The sequence below is a fragment of the Corvus moneduloides genome, chromosome 17 (assembly GCF_009650955.1).
Source record: "Corvus moneduloides isolate bCorMon1 chromosome 17, bCorMon1.pri, whole genome shotgun sequence".
NCBI classification, from domain to species: Eukaryota; Metazoa; Chordata; class Aves; order Passeriformes; family Corvidae; genus Corvus; species Corvus moneduloides.
In genome coordinates this window covers 6,339,693-6,356,358 of record NC_045492.1, presented here as the reverse complement: position 1 = coordinate 6,356,358, position 16,666 = coordinate 6,339,693, and the positions used below count along the sequence as shown (strand labels likewise).

At 54.5% G+C, this 16,666-nt stretch overlaps 1 protein-coding gene across 1 annotated transcript; it reads left to right on the top strand.

Annotated features, from left to right (window-relative positions):
- Positions 1-2,090: 2,090 nt before the first annotated feature.
- Positions 2,091-15,557, top strand: GDAP1L1 (ganglioside induced differentiation associated protein 1 like 1). Its single transcript, XM_032127241.1, has 6 exons — positions 2,091-2,566; positions 5,410-5,602; positions 8,825-8,998; positions 10,971-11,068; positions 11,197-11,311; positions 14,155-15,557. The coding sequence occupies exons 1-6, from the start codon at positions 2,387-2,389 to the stop codon at positions 14,496-14,498; spliced, it is 1,104 nt and encodes a 367-aa protein (XP_031983132.1). The 5' UTR covers positions 2,091-2,386; the 3' UTR covers positions 14,499-15,557.
- Positions 15,558-16,666: the final 1,109 nt, after the last annotated feature.

Here is a 16,666-nt window from a genome sequence, read left to right as displayed (position 1 = left end):
CTTCCTACCTCAGCAGACCCAGCCTGGGTGTTTTCCAGTGGCTTCCCCCACTCCCAGCACTTTACAAGTCCTTGTCCCTTTAGTTTCAGGACTAGTTCGACTGAAGCAGGATGCAGAAGGGCACCCTGGATCAATGACATTTCTTTCTTGCCTTACAGAAGCCAAATCGAATCTGAGTTAAGCTTTACATTGGCAGACAATGAATCAGGCCACTGGGGGAAAAAAAATCAATGGAGCCGTTTCTAGAGCCTGTTTTCCACCCTCTCCTTCTAAAACAGGGAGGGTTCTTCTGTGCCTGCAAAGTCCCGTGACCGACTCCATCCTCCCGTTCTCTCATCTCTGTATCCTTTGCATCAGCTCTGAGATGACTTCTAGCTCTTCTGTATTTCCAAACTGTAAGCACCCACAATCCTGCTCAGCTGGCACCTTCTGCCAGGGCTCTGCCAGTGCACAGCATCCCATGGGGCAGCCCCACGCTGAGCCCTTTGGCAGTCACGAAGGCGCTGTTGAGGAGCTGGGGACGATCTCAAGGTCACACAAGGTCAGGGCACACCCTAAGGGGGCTGGCAAACCTCGTGCCCTTCAAGCTTTGCTCAGTTTAGCAAGCCAAAACCCAGCTAAATAAATAGACCCTACAGAGGCACCGTGTACCTGCAGGACCAGGAGGGATGCAGCGACCTGTCGTGTTTTACTCCCCACGGCGCAGCATTAATTCATCACAAAATATACCACTAGATGGGGCCTTCTGGACAGCGATCCAGGGAGAACAGCTGCTGCCTGGTCAACCTGCTCCTTGCCTTGTGTACACCCACAGTGCCCCCTTCCAGTGCAAGGAGTCCCCAAAGAAGCTTCTCGGGCAGCGAGGGCAGGCTGTGGAGCAGAGGGCAGAGTGGTGCTGCGTGAGGGGGCCAGCTCTTCAAAGCTCAGTTTTCCCTTGAGTTTACAGCTCCAAAGCAGAGGCTAAGCAAGAGCCTGTCCCTCTGGGTGTCCGTGAGGCCAATTTAGGGACTTGGGAAGACCTCGGCTGGGGGGAGATGTTGTTACTGGGGGCAGATGTTGTTACTGGGGGCCGTTGCCTGAGGGGGGAAGAGAACAGGGAGGAGCCAGGGCAGAGCAAAGCACTTTCCAGCCTCACCCCTCTCATCACCTTCCTGCACACCCTGAGGAGCAGAATATCACACCACCAAATAATTCATTGTCATCTCCCAGTCCCTAGAAAACTGCTCCTTGCGCTGTATTTATGCAGCTGGGTACCAGTTTGGCCCTGCTCCCTCTCAGTGCTCCTGGGTGAAGTGTGCCTCAGTTTCCCCACTCAAACCAGCTTTTCCAAACCTTCCTGTTTCCATCCTCACCAGTGCCAGTGGTTCAGACTGAGAGCCCTCACACAGCCCTGAGACACATGCTGGCTCCCTGGGCCTGCACTGCCCTCTCCCCCATCCTCTCCAGAACCTGCCCCTACAACCCCGTCTAACTGGACTGGCTTTATTCCCTGGCACTGGCAACAGATCCAAGGGTGGGAAATTATCTCCAGGTTCCCAGATTGCTGAAGATGGGGCATGACAAAGCCAAGTGTCATAAAGCACAAGTTCAGATGTCCAGATCGCTACACACCTGTGCCTGCAAACCTCTGGGTGATGCTCACAGGGCTTGGAGAGGAGCAACAGCTCAAGAAGCCCCAGTGCTCTCTGAGTCTCCTGACCGGTTTGGAAGTGCGACACACCTTGCTAATTCTCGAAGTGACCCCCAGCTGTGCCTACTTTGTCCAGTTTGGGCGGGCACCCCGGGCTCTTGTACACAGCAAAGGCTCCTGGGCTCTGCCTCTGTACAGGCTACATAACACCCAATAGGCAGAAATTAATTTGTGCTCTCCAAAAAATAACTGAATACCTTTAAAGAGCCATTGCTGCTTCTTTCCATGAAGGTTGCAAGGCAGGCAGGACACCTTCTAAGCATTTTAAAGCCAGTGTCCATCACTCTGGCCATTGATTACACATCCGCCATATCTAAAGCAGTCCAAAAAAAAAATCCTAATCTCAGCTGAAAAATGTTCTTAAGGAGCCGCAGGGGTTGGAGCTGCCCCGGATTGCCGAGCTGGCAGGCAGGCAGGCAGAAGGCAGGAGCCTCGGCTGCTGACTCCTCTATTGAAGCGATGCGTGCACGTTTCCGTGGGAGCCCCGCCACGAGCGGGGACGGGCTGCGAGCCCACCCCCAGCCCCGGCGCCGCTGCCGCCACTCTCTGCTGTGACCCCGCGCCCACCGCCCCGCGCTGCCCACCCCGGCCGGGGAGCTGCAGCTGCCCCGGGAGTGATGGGCTGGCAGGAGCCCATGTGATGCTGGGCTAGCGCCGCTCGCTCCCCGTCCCTCTCCCGCTCGCTCGCTCGCTGTCATGGCGACTCCCAATAATGTTACTCCCACCAACTGCAGCTGGTGGCCCATCTCGGCGCTGGAGAACAACGCGGGGAAATCCACGGAGAGGGAAGAAAATCACGACCCGACAGACCCCGCTCTCAAATCCCAGGACAGACTGGTTTTGTACCACTGGACCCAGTCGTTCAGCTCACAAAAGGTAAAGAAAACAATCGCTCGGCCGGGTTCCCGGGCGAGAATCGCCTCCAGTTCCCAGGGCATCCCCTTGCTTCGGGAGGATGGATGCACTCGGGGGAGAGCGAGGGTCTCGGCCCCGAGGCTGGCCGGGGCAGCAGCGTGTGGCCAGGCAGGTCTTTGTACCTTTTAACAGCATCTGCCTGGGGAGGGATGGGGATTGGGATAGGGATGGGGATGGGGATGAGGATGGGGGGGCTCAGCCAAATCTTGCCTTTGCTTTGGGATCACGGCTTGCATCGGGAGCCGCCTCGGCTTTGTGCTCGCTCCCAGCCCCACACTGGCGTGGCCGGGAGCGCAGACAAAGGCAGAGCCGGGCCCGGGACCACCCTGCTGCTGCGAGAGGGGAGGCAGCCCCGAGCCAGGCTGGTGCCCGGGAGAGGATCCCGGACCCCAGCACGCAGCGATGATTCACCCCTGACACTGCAGCAGTGCCCTGGAAATTCTATTCCCGGGGTGCCCCAGCAAGAAATCCCGTTTTCCAGACAACAGTAAATGCTCATTTTGCAGCACAGCAGCTGAGTAGCAAACCCAACCTTCTCCCCGGCCCTAAACCCCTCATCACTCGTAAGCCATTAATACCATATGGAGAACGGGCTATTCGGAGGGCTGGGTGGCGGAACACCAAGTTCCCCGGTGCCAGGGCCTCCCCGAGCTCCACAGCCCGGAGGGAAGGCCGGGGCAGTGGTGCCCGTTCCTGCGTGCAGACACAAAGGAGGGAGGATGCCCAATGCAGCAGGGTGGCTGCACATGGTCGGCCCGCAGCACGGGACTGATGGGCTCCGGATCCGCACTGGCGGGGGATGCTCGTGCCCGGCTCCCCGCGGCACCCCGCGCTTGCTGTTATTTTTTGTCTCGCTCGTTTGGCCGCCGGCAGAAGGGAGGGAGCGGTTGAGGCACTTCTTGTACAGGGTTTCCTACAATCGACCTCACTCTGCGGGGCAGGACACAGGGCAGGGGATAGGGCAGGGGACACATAGAGCCACCGCACCTGCTGGCACCGGCACTGTGACAGGCTTTGTTTTGAAGTCACTTGCATGGAAAGAGCACTTGCTGGTGTGATGGACATCGCAGGGTGGGGAACAGTGGAGGCTCCTCAGGACCCCCGTGCACAGGGGTTTTGCTCGGAGCAGGCTACAGTCAAAGCTTTTCCTCTTCTGCCCCGGGAGCTGCTTGGAACCACCCTCCATGGGCACAGCACTGTTTGTGGGAGGGATTCTCAGTCCCAGCAGGACGTGGCCTTGTCTGCAAAGGGATTTTTGGAGTTTTACACAAGATGACACCCATGCTCCCGGTGTAGAGAGCACCTGGGGGGGGGGGGTCCAGGAATGTTTCATCACCCCTGTCTAGCGTCCCACTTTGGGGCGCTGGCAGGGGCTCCCCTTGCCCTCAGGCACTGGGTACCCTGGGCTGCCTCATGCCCAGCAGCTGCCTCCTGCCAGGCCTTCAGCCTCAGCTCCTGATAGCAGAACAGGGAAGCACAGGGAGCTTGGGGCTGGTTACCTCAGGTGGTACTGGCTGATGTTTATTTTTCAGCTGGGAGGAAAAGGCCAGGAGTGAGTTGAGGGACCCAGGCTTTCTCTTGTTTGACTTTAAAAGAAAAAATTAATTTGCCATTCCTGTGAATAATTAATGACTAATTCCCTGGGAACTCTGAAATACTCACAGAAATGCTTATATATGTTAAATTGTATTTATAGCTGCTGCTAGTCAGATGAAAACAAGTACTTTTCCCTCATTCAGTGGTTCTGTAAATCATGGCTTTCTCACATCCCCCGTGGGGTTTTTTTTTCATGTCTGACATACCTAGTTCATAATAGTCAGGTTTTATAACCCAGAAGCCTAAAATGCCATCCCTGAGTGCATATTCAACACCGGCTCATGCACAGAGCAGAGCAGCAAGATCAGCCCTGAGGGCTGGTGATTAGGGTGGGGATGGGGATGGTGATGATGGCCCACATCCAGTCCCATTCCTGCCTCCTCCTGCCCCTCTGCAAGGGTGGACTCATCTTTCCCACCCCTGAGATGTGTGGGTCCCACCCCGCAGTGCTGCTTGCTGGCCCAGGGCTGAAAGAGGGCAGTGGCAGGGGAAGGGGGAGGCAGAAGGTTTGACACAAGAGGTGTGAAGGTGCTGGGTGGTGCCCTCGAGCTGATGTCATCATGGAGGAGGAGGAGGAATGCTGTGCAGGGTCACAGTGGCTACCTGAAACTTCCCATGGAACAGAACCTTCTCCCTGCTCAAAATGTGCTCAAAAAGCCAAAGTCCACTCATGAGAGTGGGACATACCTGAGTCAGCATCCAGGTCTCCTTCAGCCAGGCAGCAGGACTCATTGGGTGCACGTGTAAGGCATAACATTGCTGCAGCCTCTGCTTCCTCCTCTTCCTCCTTTTCTTCCTCAGGTATGTGCTGGGCTATGCTGGGATCCACAGCAGCATCACTCATTCCCCCCAGCTGGGGAGCTCCTGCCTCCCTCCACCCACTGCTGAGGGATTGGCTCTCAGCCCTCCAGCTCCTCTGCCTGTCACACAGGCCACCGGCGACCAGGGAGGATGGTCCATGATTCTGAAAAGACAGGATGGGTTTGGGTATCCTCTCTTTGCTGGGAAAACAAATTCTTTCTTGGCTGCCTGGATTTTGCAGCTGTCCCATGGCGACAGCTGCTTGGCTTCTTGCAGGGCAAGCACATGATCCTGGCATGTCACTGTGCTTAAGCTTTGGGGAAGGGTCTGGGGTGTAACGGGGTAGGGGGGACAGGGGACCAGCTCGGTGCATGGGGCTGAGCCCTTTCCCTGGCTTCTTGCCCCAGGTGCGGTTGGTCATCGCAGAGAAGGGGCTGCCCTGCGAGGAGAGGGACGTCAGCATGCCCCTGATGGAGCACAAGGAGCCCTGGTTCATGCGGCTCAACCTGGGCGAGGAGGTGCCCGTCATCATCCACAGGGACAACATCATCAGTGACTACAACCAGATCATCGACTACATGGAGAAGAACTTCACAGGAGGTAATGCACGGGTGGGGTGTGTCTCGGAGGAAATTCGTGTCTACTCCAGGTGCTGTTTGCTAAATGAATCCACTTTTTCCTTTAAAGTTTTGTCTTCACCCCAGAAGATCAGCAAGCCACCAGCCCTCCCCAGACTTCTATGTTTTCCCATGAAATGGAAGAATTTCCAGCAGAAATCCCCTGCTGGAGGGCTCTGAGGGGTGTGGTAGCTCAGACTCCCCTCTTTCTGTCCTGGAAGTCACACTCCCAAACCTGACAATGTCCCATGGTGCATGGTGGCATCTCACCAGAGTCCCCTCTGGGGCACCGCCCGTGGGAACACTTCTGTACTTTGGCTCTGGGTAATTGTATGAAGGGGCCATAAGGGGCCCTGCTGAGAGAAGGTGGCTTTAAGCCGTGTGCTGCTGCCCCTCTTTCCCCTTCCTCAAGGATTTCTGGGCCCCTGGCCACGGGCAGGGGATCCTGCTGTCCCTGCTGCTGCTGTGCCTCAGAGAAAATAGCCTCTTTAAAGTCAAACACAGCCAGCAGTGCTGAGGACCATGGGAGGATGATGTGACACAAACCCAGAGGAAGGGACAGCCAGGAGAGGGAAGCTCATATTCCCCCTGGAGCAGGGCTGCAGCCTGTGGCCTGCTGAGCCCGGCACACCAGGATGCCAAGACAGAGCTCAAAGTCAGCTTTGCTCAGCAGCTGCGGTGAGCAGCCTCTCCCCAGCATCTCACACCCCTCATTCCCCCAAACCTGGGGGCTGCCAGGCTGGGCAGGCTTCAAAGCTGAGCAGGGATCTCGGGCTGTGCCATCACAGTGTTTGCCCCAGCACCCATCCCCCTTGCAACAGAGACATCAAAAACATCTCAAAATAGCTCCCGAAGCAAGGGCACCTTGCCAGCTCAGCTGCTGTCCTCTCCCGGCCCCGCCACTGTGCTGCTGCTCCATGGAGGCACGAAGCTCGCTCACCGGTGGGGCAGCAGGGATGGGTCCATCAGGAGAATCCCACACTGGCAGCAGGTCCTAGGGAATGGCAGCTGCTTTCCTGCCTGGCAGCAGCCCCAGCATCAAGGAGCATCAGGGAGTGTCGGTCCCTGCACCACTTCACCTGGTCTCTGCAAAGGGCAGGTGGTCTGACATACGTGACAACAGGCTGTCCCCAGCAGGAGGGGGACACAGAGCTGTCCGAGCGCTGGGAAACTCCTGTCATTGAGATTTTCCAGCCAGGTGCAGTTTCTTACCTTTTTGCTGAGAAATGGAGAGGGGAAGCTCCAGGGAAGAGGGCCCAGAGCATCACTCCATGCTCCATGCTCTGCTCCATCCTATTGCCCACCAATGCAGCTGCCAAAAGCATTATCAGGATGTGGCAGTGCTGATCTGAGGGGGAATCCTCACAGGGGAAATGTGTAGAGTTTGAAAAGGCCTTTACAAGGTATTTTTACTGAGTTACATTTTCCCCTGGGCTGAGAGCATGGCCTTTTTCAGCTGCTAACACACACTGGGGGCCAGCTATCAGTAAAGGGTGGTGTGTGGAGAGATATTTTCCTTTCCCCAGAATAGCTAATAGGTGCCAATAAGCCACATTTGAGGGTGCTTCTCACTAGAAACCACTGATGCATTGACCAGGGCAATGTTCCCCCTGCGCCAGTGTGTCCTCCAAGGTCTGCATCCCCTTGCACAGCCCATCACTCCCTGCTATATGCAACAGCAGCCCATATGTGCAGGTTGCTGTGGCATGTAAAGGCAAGTCAGGCACCATCCCAATGATAAACCTCCCTGGGATGTGCTGAAGGTCGTGGGCTGGTGGCCAGCATGCCACTATTTCATTGTGGTTGCTCCATCTTCCTGCGGGATGGGGCAGTCCCTCTGGATGTGCTGCTCCCAGCCTCAGCCCCAGCCGGTCGGTACTGGCCAGGAGCCCTGTGGAAGGAGCACACAGGCTATAAGTCAGTTATTGTTTTGTTCATCTGGTCACTTTTCTCGGATGGAAAATCCCTGCTTGGAGAGCTGGAGCCCAGGCAACACAGGCAGTGAGCAGCCCATGGACAGGGAGGAGCCACCCAAACCTCCCCTTGCTCAGGGGACAGTGACACTGATGCCCATCGGTGGGAACAACTCTGTGGAGCCTTCCAGCAGGGACAGTCCAGGTCAGAGCCATGAGATTTGCAATACAGGAGGTACCCAAATTTGCCTGGCTCCTATCCAGCCATGGGCACCAGCAGGCACGATAATGGCAAAGCAAGATCCTTGCCAGGTGGGCACTGCCATGCCTGCAGCCCAGCTCCTGCCACTGGCAGCAGGGCTGGGCAGAGCACAGCTGTCACTTCAGGCCCGGAAATAAGGGGCTGCACTGGTCACATCTGCCAAAGTCCTTCTGCAAATGTGACCTAACTGAGGTGGAGACACCGGCACGTGGAGAGCCCAGTTCTGCAGAGAGGATGTTGGCAGTAGAGTCAGAGTCCCGGTGGTGGATTTACTCACTACCTGTGAACTGCTTTCTGCAACACCATAAAGATTTATGATCCCATAGAAAACTGGACCTGGTGCTCTTGAGAGAGACAAGAGCAACACTTTACTTCTTGTGGTGTCACCTGCTGTGTATTTTGAGCTGAAAGTGTAATAAAAGGCATGATGCAAACTGCCATCCACAGAAAGTGAATAAAACCCAACAAGGCAGGGAGGAGCGGAGCCAGCCAGGGTGAGGGATGTTCCTGCAGCTGAGACACTGGCTGAGCATGGAGGGAAGGTACACTGGGCTCCTTTGGTCATCTACTCCCATTGCCCATTTGGGGATTTTTAAGGAAGCCCAAGAGAATGAGGTACCTCACTGCCACTGGTGTAAAAACTATATAACTCAGGAGATCCTAAACTCAAATCTCCATCCTTTAGCTCGTTTCTGCAGAGCAGGAAGATTGTTCTCCTATCCTAAGAGATGTGAAATTACAGTGTACAAATCCAGAGGCTGTGGAGACTCAGGGCTGGCTACATTGACTCCAGGGATGGGTTTGCCCATCTCTGGGCATGGGCTGGCTGCACTCCTGGCCAGGATGGGCATCAGGGAGGGAGAGGGCAGAGCATGAGCTACAGATTTGAGTGAATGCTCTGCCTCAGCCAGCCCTGCCCAGAGGTATCTCAGCAGGATTGCACACTGCTGTCCAGAGCGGGCTAAGGAGCCACTAACAAGCGCTTGAGCCCTCCCAGGTCCTGCTAACACGTTTCCCTTTGCCCTGGCAGAAAACGTCACGCAGCTGATCCCCGAGCCGGGCAGCCTGCTGCACTCGCGGGTGCTGCAGTACCGGGAGCTGCTGGACTCGCTCCCCATGGACGCCTACACGCACGGCTGCATCCTGCACCCCGAGCTCACCACCGACTCCATGATCCCAAAGTACGCCACCACTGAGATCCGCAGTAAGTCGCCTTTCCAGCGGGGCTGCCCAGGGCTCCCCAGCTCCTTTAGGCTCGGTGTGGCTCCTCAGCCCAGCCAGGCACTGTGCTCCTGCTGCTCATCTCGCCTTTCTACCAAAGCAGGCAGGGACACAGCTGGGAAATGGCAAAGCACAGCCGATCTGGGAACTGCAGGCATCCTATAGAGGCTTCCTAACTCAGGGGGTGTCTGGGCTCCCATGGGCCATGCACTCTTCTCCTCAGCTCTTTCTGGGGCACAGGAATTTGCCCCTCTCCCTGCAGTAACTCTAAGGGCATAGGTGGGAGAGTGCAGCCAGATTGAGTTGCAGGCAGTGGATGAATCGGCATAAGTCTGTGTACCTGACCTTCAAGTGCTCATGAAACATTGACGATGCTTAATATAACTGAATGGCAGGGATTGCTCCTGGAGAGAATTCCTTGCCAGAAAAGCGACCTTGTCGGGAGGGTATTGGCATGTCCCAGGTCTCTCCCTTCCTTTAGGCTCTGGCCCCAGGCTGAGCCCCTAGATAACACTGTTCCCACCCCCATCCCTTCGGTTGCCTGGGTCCCAGATGGTCCTGCTGAGGTGGGATGCACTTGTGCACAAAGAGAAATAGGCAGTTCCTGAGGTGCAGCTGCTGGTCTGCCCTGCCTCTGCTGACACCCATCACAGACAGCTTTCCCCATGTCACCAAGTGTCACCTCCACCCCCAGACCTTGGGCTGACGCAGGCCAGAGCCCTTCCCCTCCCCAAAGGGTGCTGCTGTGATGGCTTCAGCCTCTGTCTGCCTCACATCGCCTCCCCAGCACTCTGCCAAGGTCCCTTGCTTATCTCTTTGTCCAAACCTCCTCACTGGTGGCATTTTTCCCAAGCCATTGGAGGGGTATGAACAGGTCCTTCCTCCCAAGCACATCTTCTGCACCCAGGCAATGGCTCAGCTGCCCTGTTCAGTGGCTGCTGAGGGAAACTGATGTCATTGTGTCCCGAGGAGAGGGTGAACCAAGGTTCCAGGCTCTCCCAAGGGGAACAGTGGAATGAAATCAGGATGATATCCAGATTTCTATCTGAGTTGCAGCCCCAGGAGAGCTGGTTGGCAGCCTTAGCAAGCACAAGCTCAGGGCAGAAAACAGGGAAATTCAGCATTTTATGGCAGTGTACAGCCTGCTGCTGGCTCCCACCCCAGCCAGCCCTGGCACCTCCCACACCAGCACACTGGCAGAGCCAAGGCCTCCCTTGTTGGAGGGAACACGGAAGGAAAGACAGGTGGTCCCTGGCAGGAAGACATTAGCCCAACTTTGGGTAATTTATGCCTTCCCTTAGGTGTTACTCTGCCTCTAGTATTCTTTTCTTCCTTTCACTCTGCTTCTTTCCCTTTGTTAGCTCCTTTGCACAAAGCCCTTCCCGTCCTCCCTAGGCGGGGGCTAGGAGAGGCAGAAGGGTGAGCATCTCTGCCATGCTCATGGTGGGCATCCCTGGACACCAAGCCAGGGCGGGGCAGCTCCACCCAGGAGGGGGCATTCCCTCCCGTGCCACACTGCTCTGAATGTACACCCAAGTGTGGGCAGGCAGCTCGGACATCCCAAAGGTTCAACCTGCTGGGGATGGAGCTCAGGGGTTATGGGCAAGCTCAGGGGTGTTCTTAAAACAGTAAGCAACAGACAGAACTTCCAGCAGCTCTAATATGAATCCAGGAGGGAAAATGAAAAGCTGAAACTCCCCCTGAAACTCCCAGGCTGGGACTTACCACAGGGAGACGGATCGGCCACACCCCGGAGCCAGCACTGCCCTGTGGATGGGATGGCTGATGGAGCCACCTGCTCTCAGATGTGGCAGCAGAGGAGTAGCAAGCCATGAATTTGGCCCATTTTAGCTCTCTGGGGTCTTTTTTCTTGGTGCTACAGCAATATTTTGACTGCAGGACAAGGTGCTTTGCTATCAGACACAGATCATCCCAGCCCCTCTGTCTCCCTCCAGGACATTTAGCTAACGCCACCACGGATCTGATGAAGCTGGACCATGAAGAGGAGCCACAGCTGTCTGAGCCTTACCTCTCCAAGCAGAAGAAGCTCATGGTGAGTGGGTCAAAGTCACACACATCTCTGGTGTTGGGGGGACATGACCCACAGACCTGCCGTAGGCACCTGATGCCTTGTGTCCCTGCATCCATCCATTCCCCATCCTAACCCTGCTCTCTACCCAGGCCAAGATCCTGGAGCATGATAATGTGAACTACTTGAAGAAGATCCTTGGAGAGCTTGGGATGGTGCTAGACCAGATTGAGGCTGAGCTGGAGAAAAGAAAATTGGAGTACCAAGGTAGGCACCGGGCTGTGTTTATGGGGTGTTTTTCCACACGAGGCTGAGGTGCAACACCAGAAACAGCCAAAAGCTTTGTACCCGATGAACAACTCCCATGGAACAACCACTGGTGGGTTTGGGGCTGCCACTGGGCTCTCCTGGTTTTGGGTACACTGATGTTGTTGCAGCCATGGTCTTACTAACCTCTGGCAAACCACCCCTGCACCCTTTGTCACAGGGGATAGCAGGATCCTTGTCCTCATGGGTCCTCTTTGGGAGCCCCAAAGTCATCACAGGGTGATGGCAGGTCCCCTCTACTACAGCAAGGGGCTGACAACAACCGATGCTCTGTCTGGTTTAGGAGGGAACAGATTGGGAACAGTGCACCATGAGGAGCACTGGCTGCTGAAAGTGCAGGGATGGGAACATATGATGCAGCCGAGCCCCCTCACATCACCAGGCTGTGACACATCCCAGTGGAGCATGGGCAGGGAAACCCAGGAATGTGAGGGGCCCTGGAGGGGAGAGCCTTTCTAGAACCTGCGTCAAATGCCAGCAGGCAAGAGAGAGGGACACCGGCCACCCCTGACATCAAACACGCGGTGCTGGGAGCCTGGCAGGCAGGGGTGCCTGGGCAAAGCTGGGCAGTGCTTGTCCCCCCATCACCCTTGGATGACGCTGTCCTTCCTCCTCTCTTCCCCACTGCCGGCAGGGCTCAGAGCCCCAGCCCCGGGAGGGCTGGCAGCTGCCAGCGCCGCGGTGCCAGATCCAGAGCAGAGCCCAGACACAGTTAATCAGGGGATGGTCCCACAGCTGCCCCTGCCCTCGGGGCTGGCCTTGCCTGTGGGGAGCCGTGCGTCACTCTCGGGGCCACACTGGAGGTGTCAAGGTCAGGCCCTGGAGGGCATCGGGCTGGGGATTTACCAAGAGCCCTGATGTGCTCACAGTGGCATTCTGCCTTGCCCTAATTTCCTCAAACACCCTCATTAACTGCTGTGAGGGGTGGCACAGGAGAATTTAGCCTAATGAGGTGCCCTGGAGGACATCCCAGGTGCCTGGAGCACAGGGATGGCTGCTGCTGCTGCTATTGCCAGCACACAGGTGCTCCAATGCCTTCAGTCCTTGTTTGCTGCTCCTGCCCTCTGCTCCAGAACCCCGAACTCCCACACCGTGCTCATGGCCAGGTCAGGATCTCAGCAGTGGGCACGATCACCACTTTGGCAACTTCCCAGGAGCTGCAGTGCAGCAGCTCTACTCCCACGCAGCCCAGGCTGCTGGCGATGCAGGAGGGAAGAGGGTGGGAGGTGCCGCAGGAACGCCAGGAGACCCCTGCCACAGGCACCCCATTGAGCTGCGACAGGCTGATCCGAGCTGGGGCTGCTCTGGATGAAAGGAGAAGAGTTGCCTTTGCCTGTGCTCCCACCCCACTCTGTGCTGGGCAGGGGTGCAAGGGGCTGGGGCAGCCCATATCCAGGTCCAGACCTCAGCAGAGGTGCAAGCCCAGAGCCGGGAGGAACAGGGGTGGATCACAGCTCTCTCCCGAAGTCCCACCCTCACATGTGCTTTCTCCTTTCACCTGCAGCAGTACCTGGGAGTGAGGCAGCTGCCTCAGTCCTGCTCCCCTCACCTCTTAGCAGAAGCACCCACAAGCTCCCCACCACACCCAAGAAGCTCTAGCTGCAGCACCCCCACAAGTCATTAGTCACTGAAAATATTTATTGACTAATTAGGCACAGGCAATCTGTCCACTCGGGCAGTGCCTCCAGCAGGATTAGGCAGGCTGCCAAGCAGCTACAAATGAGGGCTGCTAATTACCCCTAATTGCCCTGGCCTGATCCTGCAGGCAGCCCTGCAGCACCAGTGCCTGCTCTGGGATGCTGTACTGGGGCCTCTCTTCTCTTTCCTGGTATAATAGCCACAGGACAATGAAGAGCCCCAGAATTAGGAATTAGGAGCAAAGCTGACTGAGGGTGGATTTTTGTGTCCCTTCTGATTTTGTTACCTGCACCTTCTTTCATGTCCCTCAGCTCCATCCCAGCCCTGCTCCTCGGTATTGAAAGGGCGCTGGGCGAGTGCTTAACAACATCCTGGCCTGAAAATGCTTTTTCCAGCCTAAAAGCAGCTTGCTTTATTTTTGGATGTCTCTCTGGTGGGGTCATTTCCAGGATCACCTATTATCAGGGGCTGTCAATCCTTCGATGTCTTTCTTCATATCCTGCACTCACATTGAGCTCTGTCTCCCCCAAAAGCCTGGCTCTTGGCACAGATGTGCTGCCAGTTTAGGTGTTCTGGAGCAGGGTCCCTGGTACAGGAGAGAGAACAAAGGCAGAACCTCCCCAGCAGCACACAAGGGAGAGCAGCCAGGCCATCTAGCAAATGGTTTTGATTCCTGAGGATTTCTCACATCCCTAAAATAGGACAAGTTGGCGTGACACTCCTGAAGCAGCTCCGGGTGCAGCCAAGGGCAAACACTGCTGCTCTCCCCGAGCACTGACACAGCAGAAGGGGTCACTACACTGCATCTTCCTAAGTGGGACAAAGGGCTCTTTTCCTGGGTACAGGAGGATGCCATCTCCTGCTGCTCTTGACTTGGGGAAGAGGCAGCAGAGCCACTTTGCAGCCAGTGATTTGTATGTTCACAGGGGCTATAAATTACCATCTTTCATTCCCAGCTTCTCACACCCCATACCCTCCGTCACATAACCTGGTAGATGGGGTCTGAGCTCCTGGCCCATCAAAGAGCTGGGAAAAAACCATCCCAGATCTAATACAAATGCTCCAGTCTGTGCAGACCTTTTGAGCAAAGCTTTAGGTGCTCACACAAGGGATTCTTACCTTTGCTCTGTCTCTTCTCTCTCCAGGGCAGAAGTGTGAACTTTGGCTCTGCGGATGTGTCTTTACTTTGGCCGATGTCTTGTTAGGAGCCACCCTGCACCGCCTCAAGTTTCTGGGACTCTCTAAGAAATACTGGGAAGATGGCAGCAGACCCAACCTACAGTCCTTCTTTGACAGGATACAGAAACGCTTCGCCTTCAGGAAAGTTTTGGGAGACATACACACCACGCTCCTCTCTGCAGTGGTACCCAATGCCTTCAGGCTGGTCAAGCGGAAACCTCCCTCCTTCCTTGGAGCCTCCTTCCTGATGGGATCTCTGGGGGGAATGGGATATTTTGCTTATTGGTACTTAAAGAAAAAATACATCTAGTGCAGACTGCTTGGTGTTTAGTTTGGTGTCTCTGTGCTGTGTGAAATTATGATGAAGCCTCAGTAACTGTAATGAAATTTGAAGCAAGGTAATGAATAATTATATTGTTTAATGTAACATTCCATAGTCTAGAAGTAGAAACCTATACTGCAAGGAAATAAGACAACAACAACAACAACAACAAAAGCATCAACTTGTAAATGCCTTTTTTAGGTTTAAGTATTCAACTCCAGCGAGAGGCTCAAGGGTTCACGGGCTCAGCCGTGCCCACCGGGAAGCGGCACTGCCTCCAGCACCAGCCAGCTCCAGTGGGAGAGACAGGAATCCCAGGAGGCTTCCCGACACCCAAGTTGACTAATGGGACTTGGATTCTTGATCCTGTACATTTGTTTTTCCAAATTGTTCACTGGCCACATTTCACACATGCAGGTAGTGGGGACTTTCTTCTTCTAGAAGGTGTTGTGTTGTTGTGCTCAGAGGCTTTCCTGGGAGCAGGGTGCAGTAGCTGGTCACAGTCAAGGTGGATTTCTGTTCTTCAAGTATCCATTTAAAAAATTATTTTCATTAAAAGGAATATTTTTTATTGAGCTGCTCTTAGAATGTATCCACTTTCTACGTCTGGTTTTGGTGGGCTTTTTTTTTAAAGAATTTAATGTCTGTCTTTAACTGCCGCACTTTTTTCTTGAGATAAATCATTTTGACTTCCATCCTGAATTCTGGCACATGAAGGAGATTATTGTTTTAAGCCTTTTTGGCTCTGTCTCTTGAGTTTTCTTTCACGGATTTGCAAAGCATCTTTCACCAACTGAGCATATTTGGACTCTGAAAAAGTACAACCATTTTCAGAACTTTTCAGCACTTTCCTGAAGGTGCTTTGGCTTTCTTCCATCCGGGGCTCTTTTCTGTCATTTCCTCGCTGTGTGTTTTCTTAGGGACACTTTGCACAGAATCACATTGATGACTTTCTTGTGCCTTTTGCATGCTGGAAAGAATAACGGGCCTCACTGCTACTCATGCTTTGGAAACTGAGATCCTCAATAAACCATATGGGAGGAGTAATGGCTTCGCATCTCTAAATGTGTTCCACATCCTTCTGGTCCTAGTGCAAGGCATGCCCGAGGGCAGTGGGATGTGCAGGTGGTTTGTGCTTTGGCCCATGTACTGCATTGGTATAAAACTTGCATGGAAATTATACGTATTCCTCTTCCAAGCACTAATTTCTGTAAGCACTCAGCCTGCTGGCTTTCCAGGCACTCCAGTGATCCCTGTGAGCCATGCTGCATCTCGGGGCTTGGGAACGTATGCCAAGTGTGGCTGAAAGAATAGGACTTGCATTTGCCTCTGATTCAAAAGTTATCTTTATGTGCTTGAAAGCAGCAAGCTTTCCCCAGGAGCTTTTGGTACAATCTGGCAGCCATAGAATTGGGAATATTTAGCAGGAATTACCAGGGATAAGCATGGAGAGAGTGCAAAAGGCACACATTTATACAGTGCTTGCCATAAGGCTGGCCTGACAGACTTCTGGAATACAACAGGCTCTGTAGAGCTGCAGAGGCTCTGTGTCATCTCGTTACCTCCCTGTGGTTAGGGCCACACTTAAAATTGGCGTGTGGGAACCCAAATCCACCACCTGCACGTGCATACCTTGTTCCTGCAGCTGAGGCTGCTGAGTGACACCTTGCAGACACACGTTCTCTCAAATACATTCAGTATTTGCTTCGTGGAATCAGTGACTTCAGAAGAAATAGTTCTTTTCCTTCTGTTTGAAGAGGGAGGGCGGTTGGGTGCCCTGGCCTCCTCCTTTCGCTGAATCTGAAAGGTGTAAGAAAATGAACTGTGGGTCATCCTCTCTTTGGTCAATTAGCTGGTGATGAACTCCCCTGAAAGATTTATAAAGATACACCAACATGAAACCCTTACCAGGATTTCATCCTTTTACCTTTGTTTGTCCTACACACACACTCGCTGGTGATTTCCAAAAGCTGATAAAATGCAGAAATCTGGTGTAGAAAAGAACATTAACAGGGTCCAAGGCCACGAAACCCAGAGGGAAGGAGAGCAAATACTTCCTCCATTCCTAGGATTTCAGCCCAACAATGAGGCAGAGGGAAGCTGCTTAGCAAGCCTGCTGCTGGTTACTTTGCTCCTTGATTTTATTTATTTTTGTA

What these genes read in the sequence shown, in the direction of transcription:
- GDAP1L1 (XM_032127241.1), top strand. Translation starts at nt 2,387, where the DNA reads ATGGCGACTCCCAATAATGTTACTCCCACCAACTGCAGCTGGTGGCCC. An exon ending in AGTCGTTCAGCTCACAAAAG is followed by an intron (nt 2,567 to 5,409) that starts GTAAAGAAAACA and finishes TTCTTGCCCCAG; the next exon opens with GTGCGGTTGGTCATCGCAGA. An exon ending in CGCCACCACTGAGATCCGCA is followed by an intron (nt 8,999 to 10,970) that starts GTAAGTCGCCTT and finishes GTCTCCCTCCAG; the next exon opens with GACATTTAGCTAACGCCACC.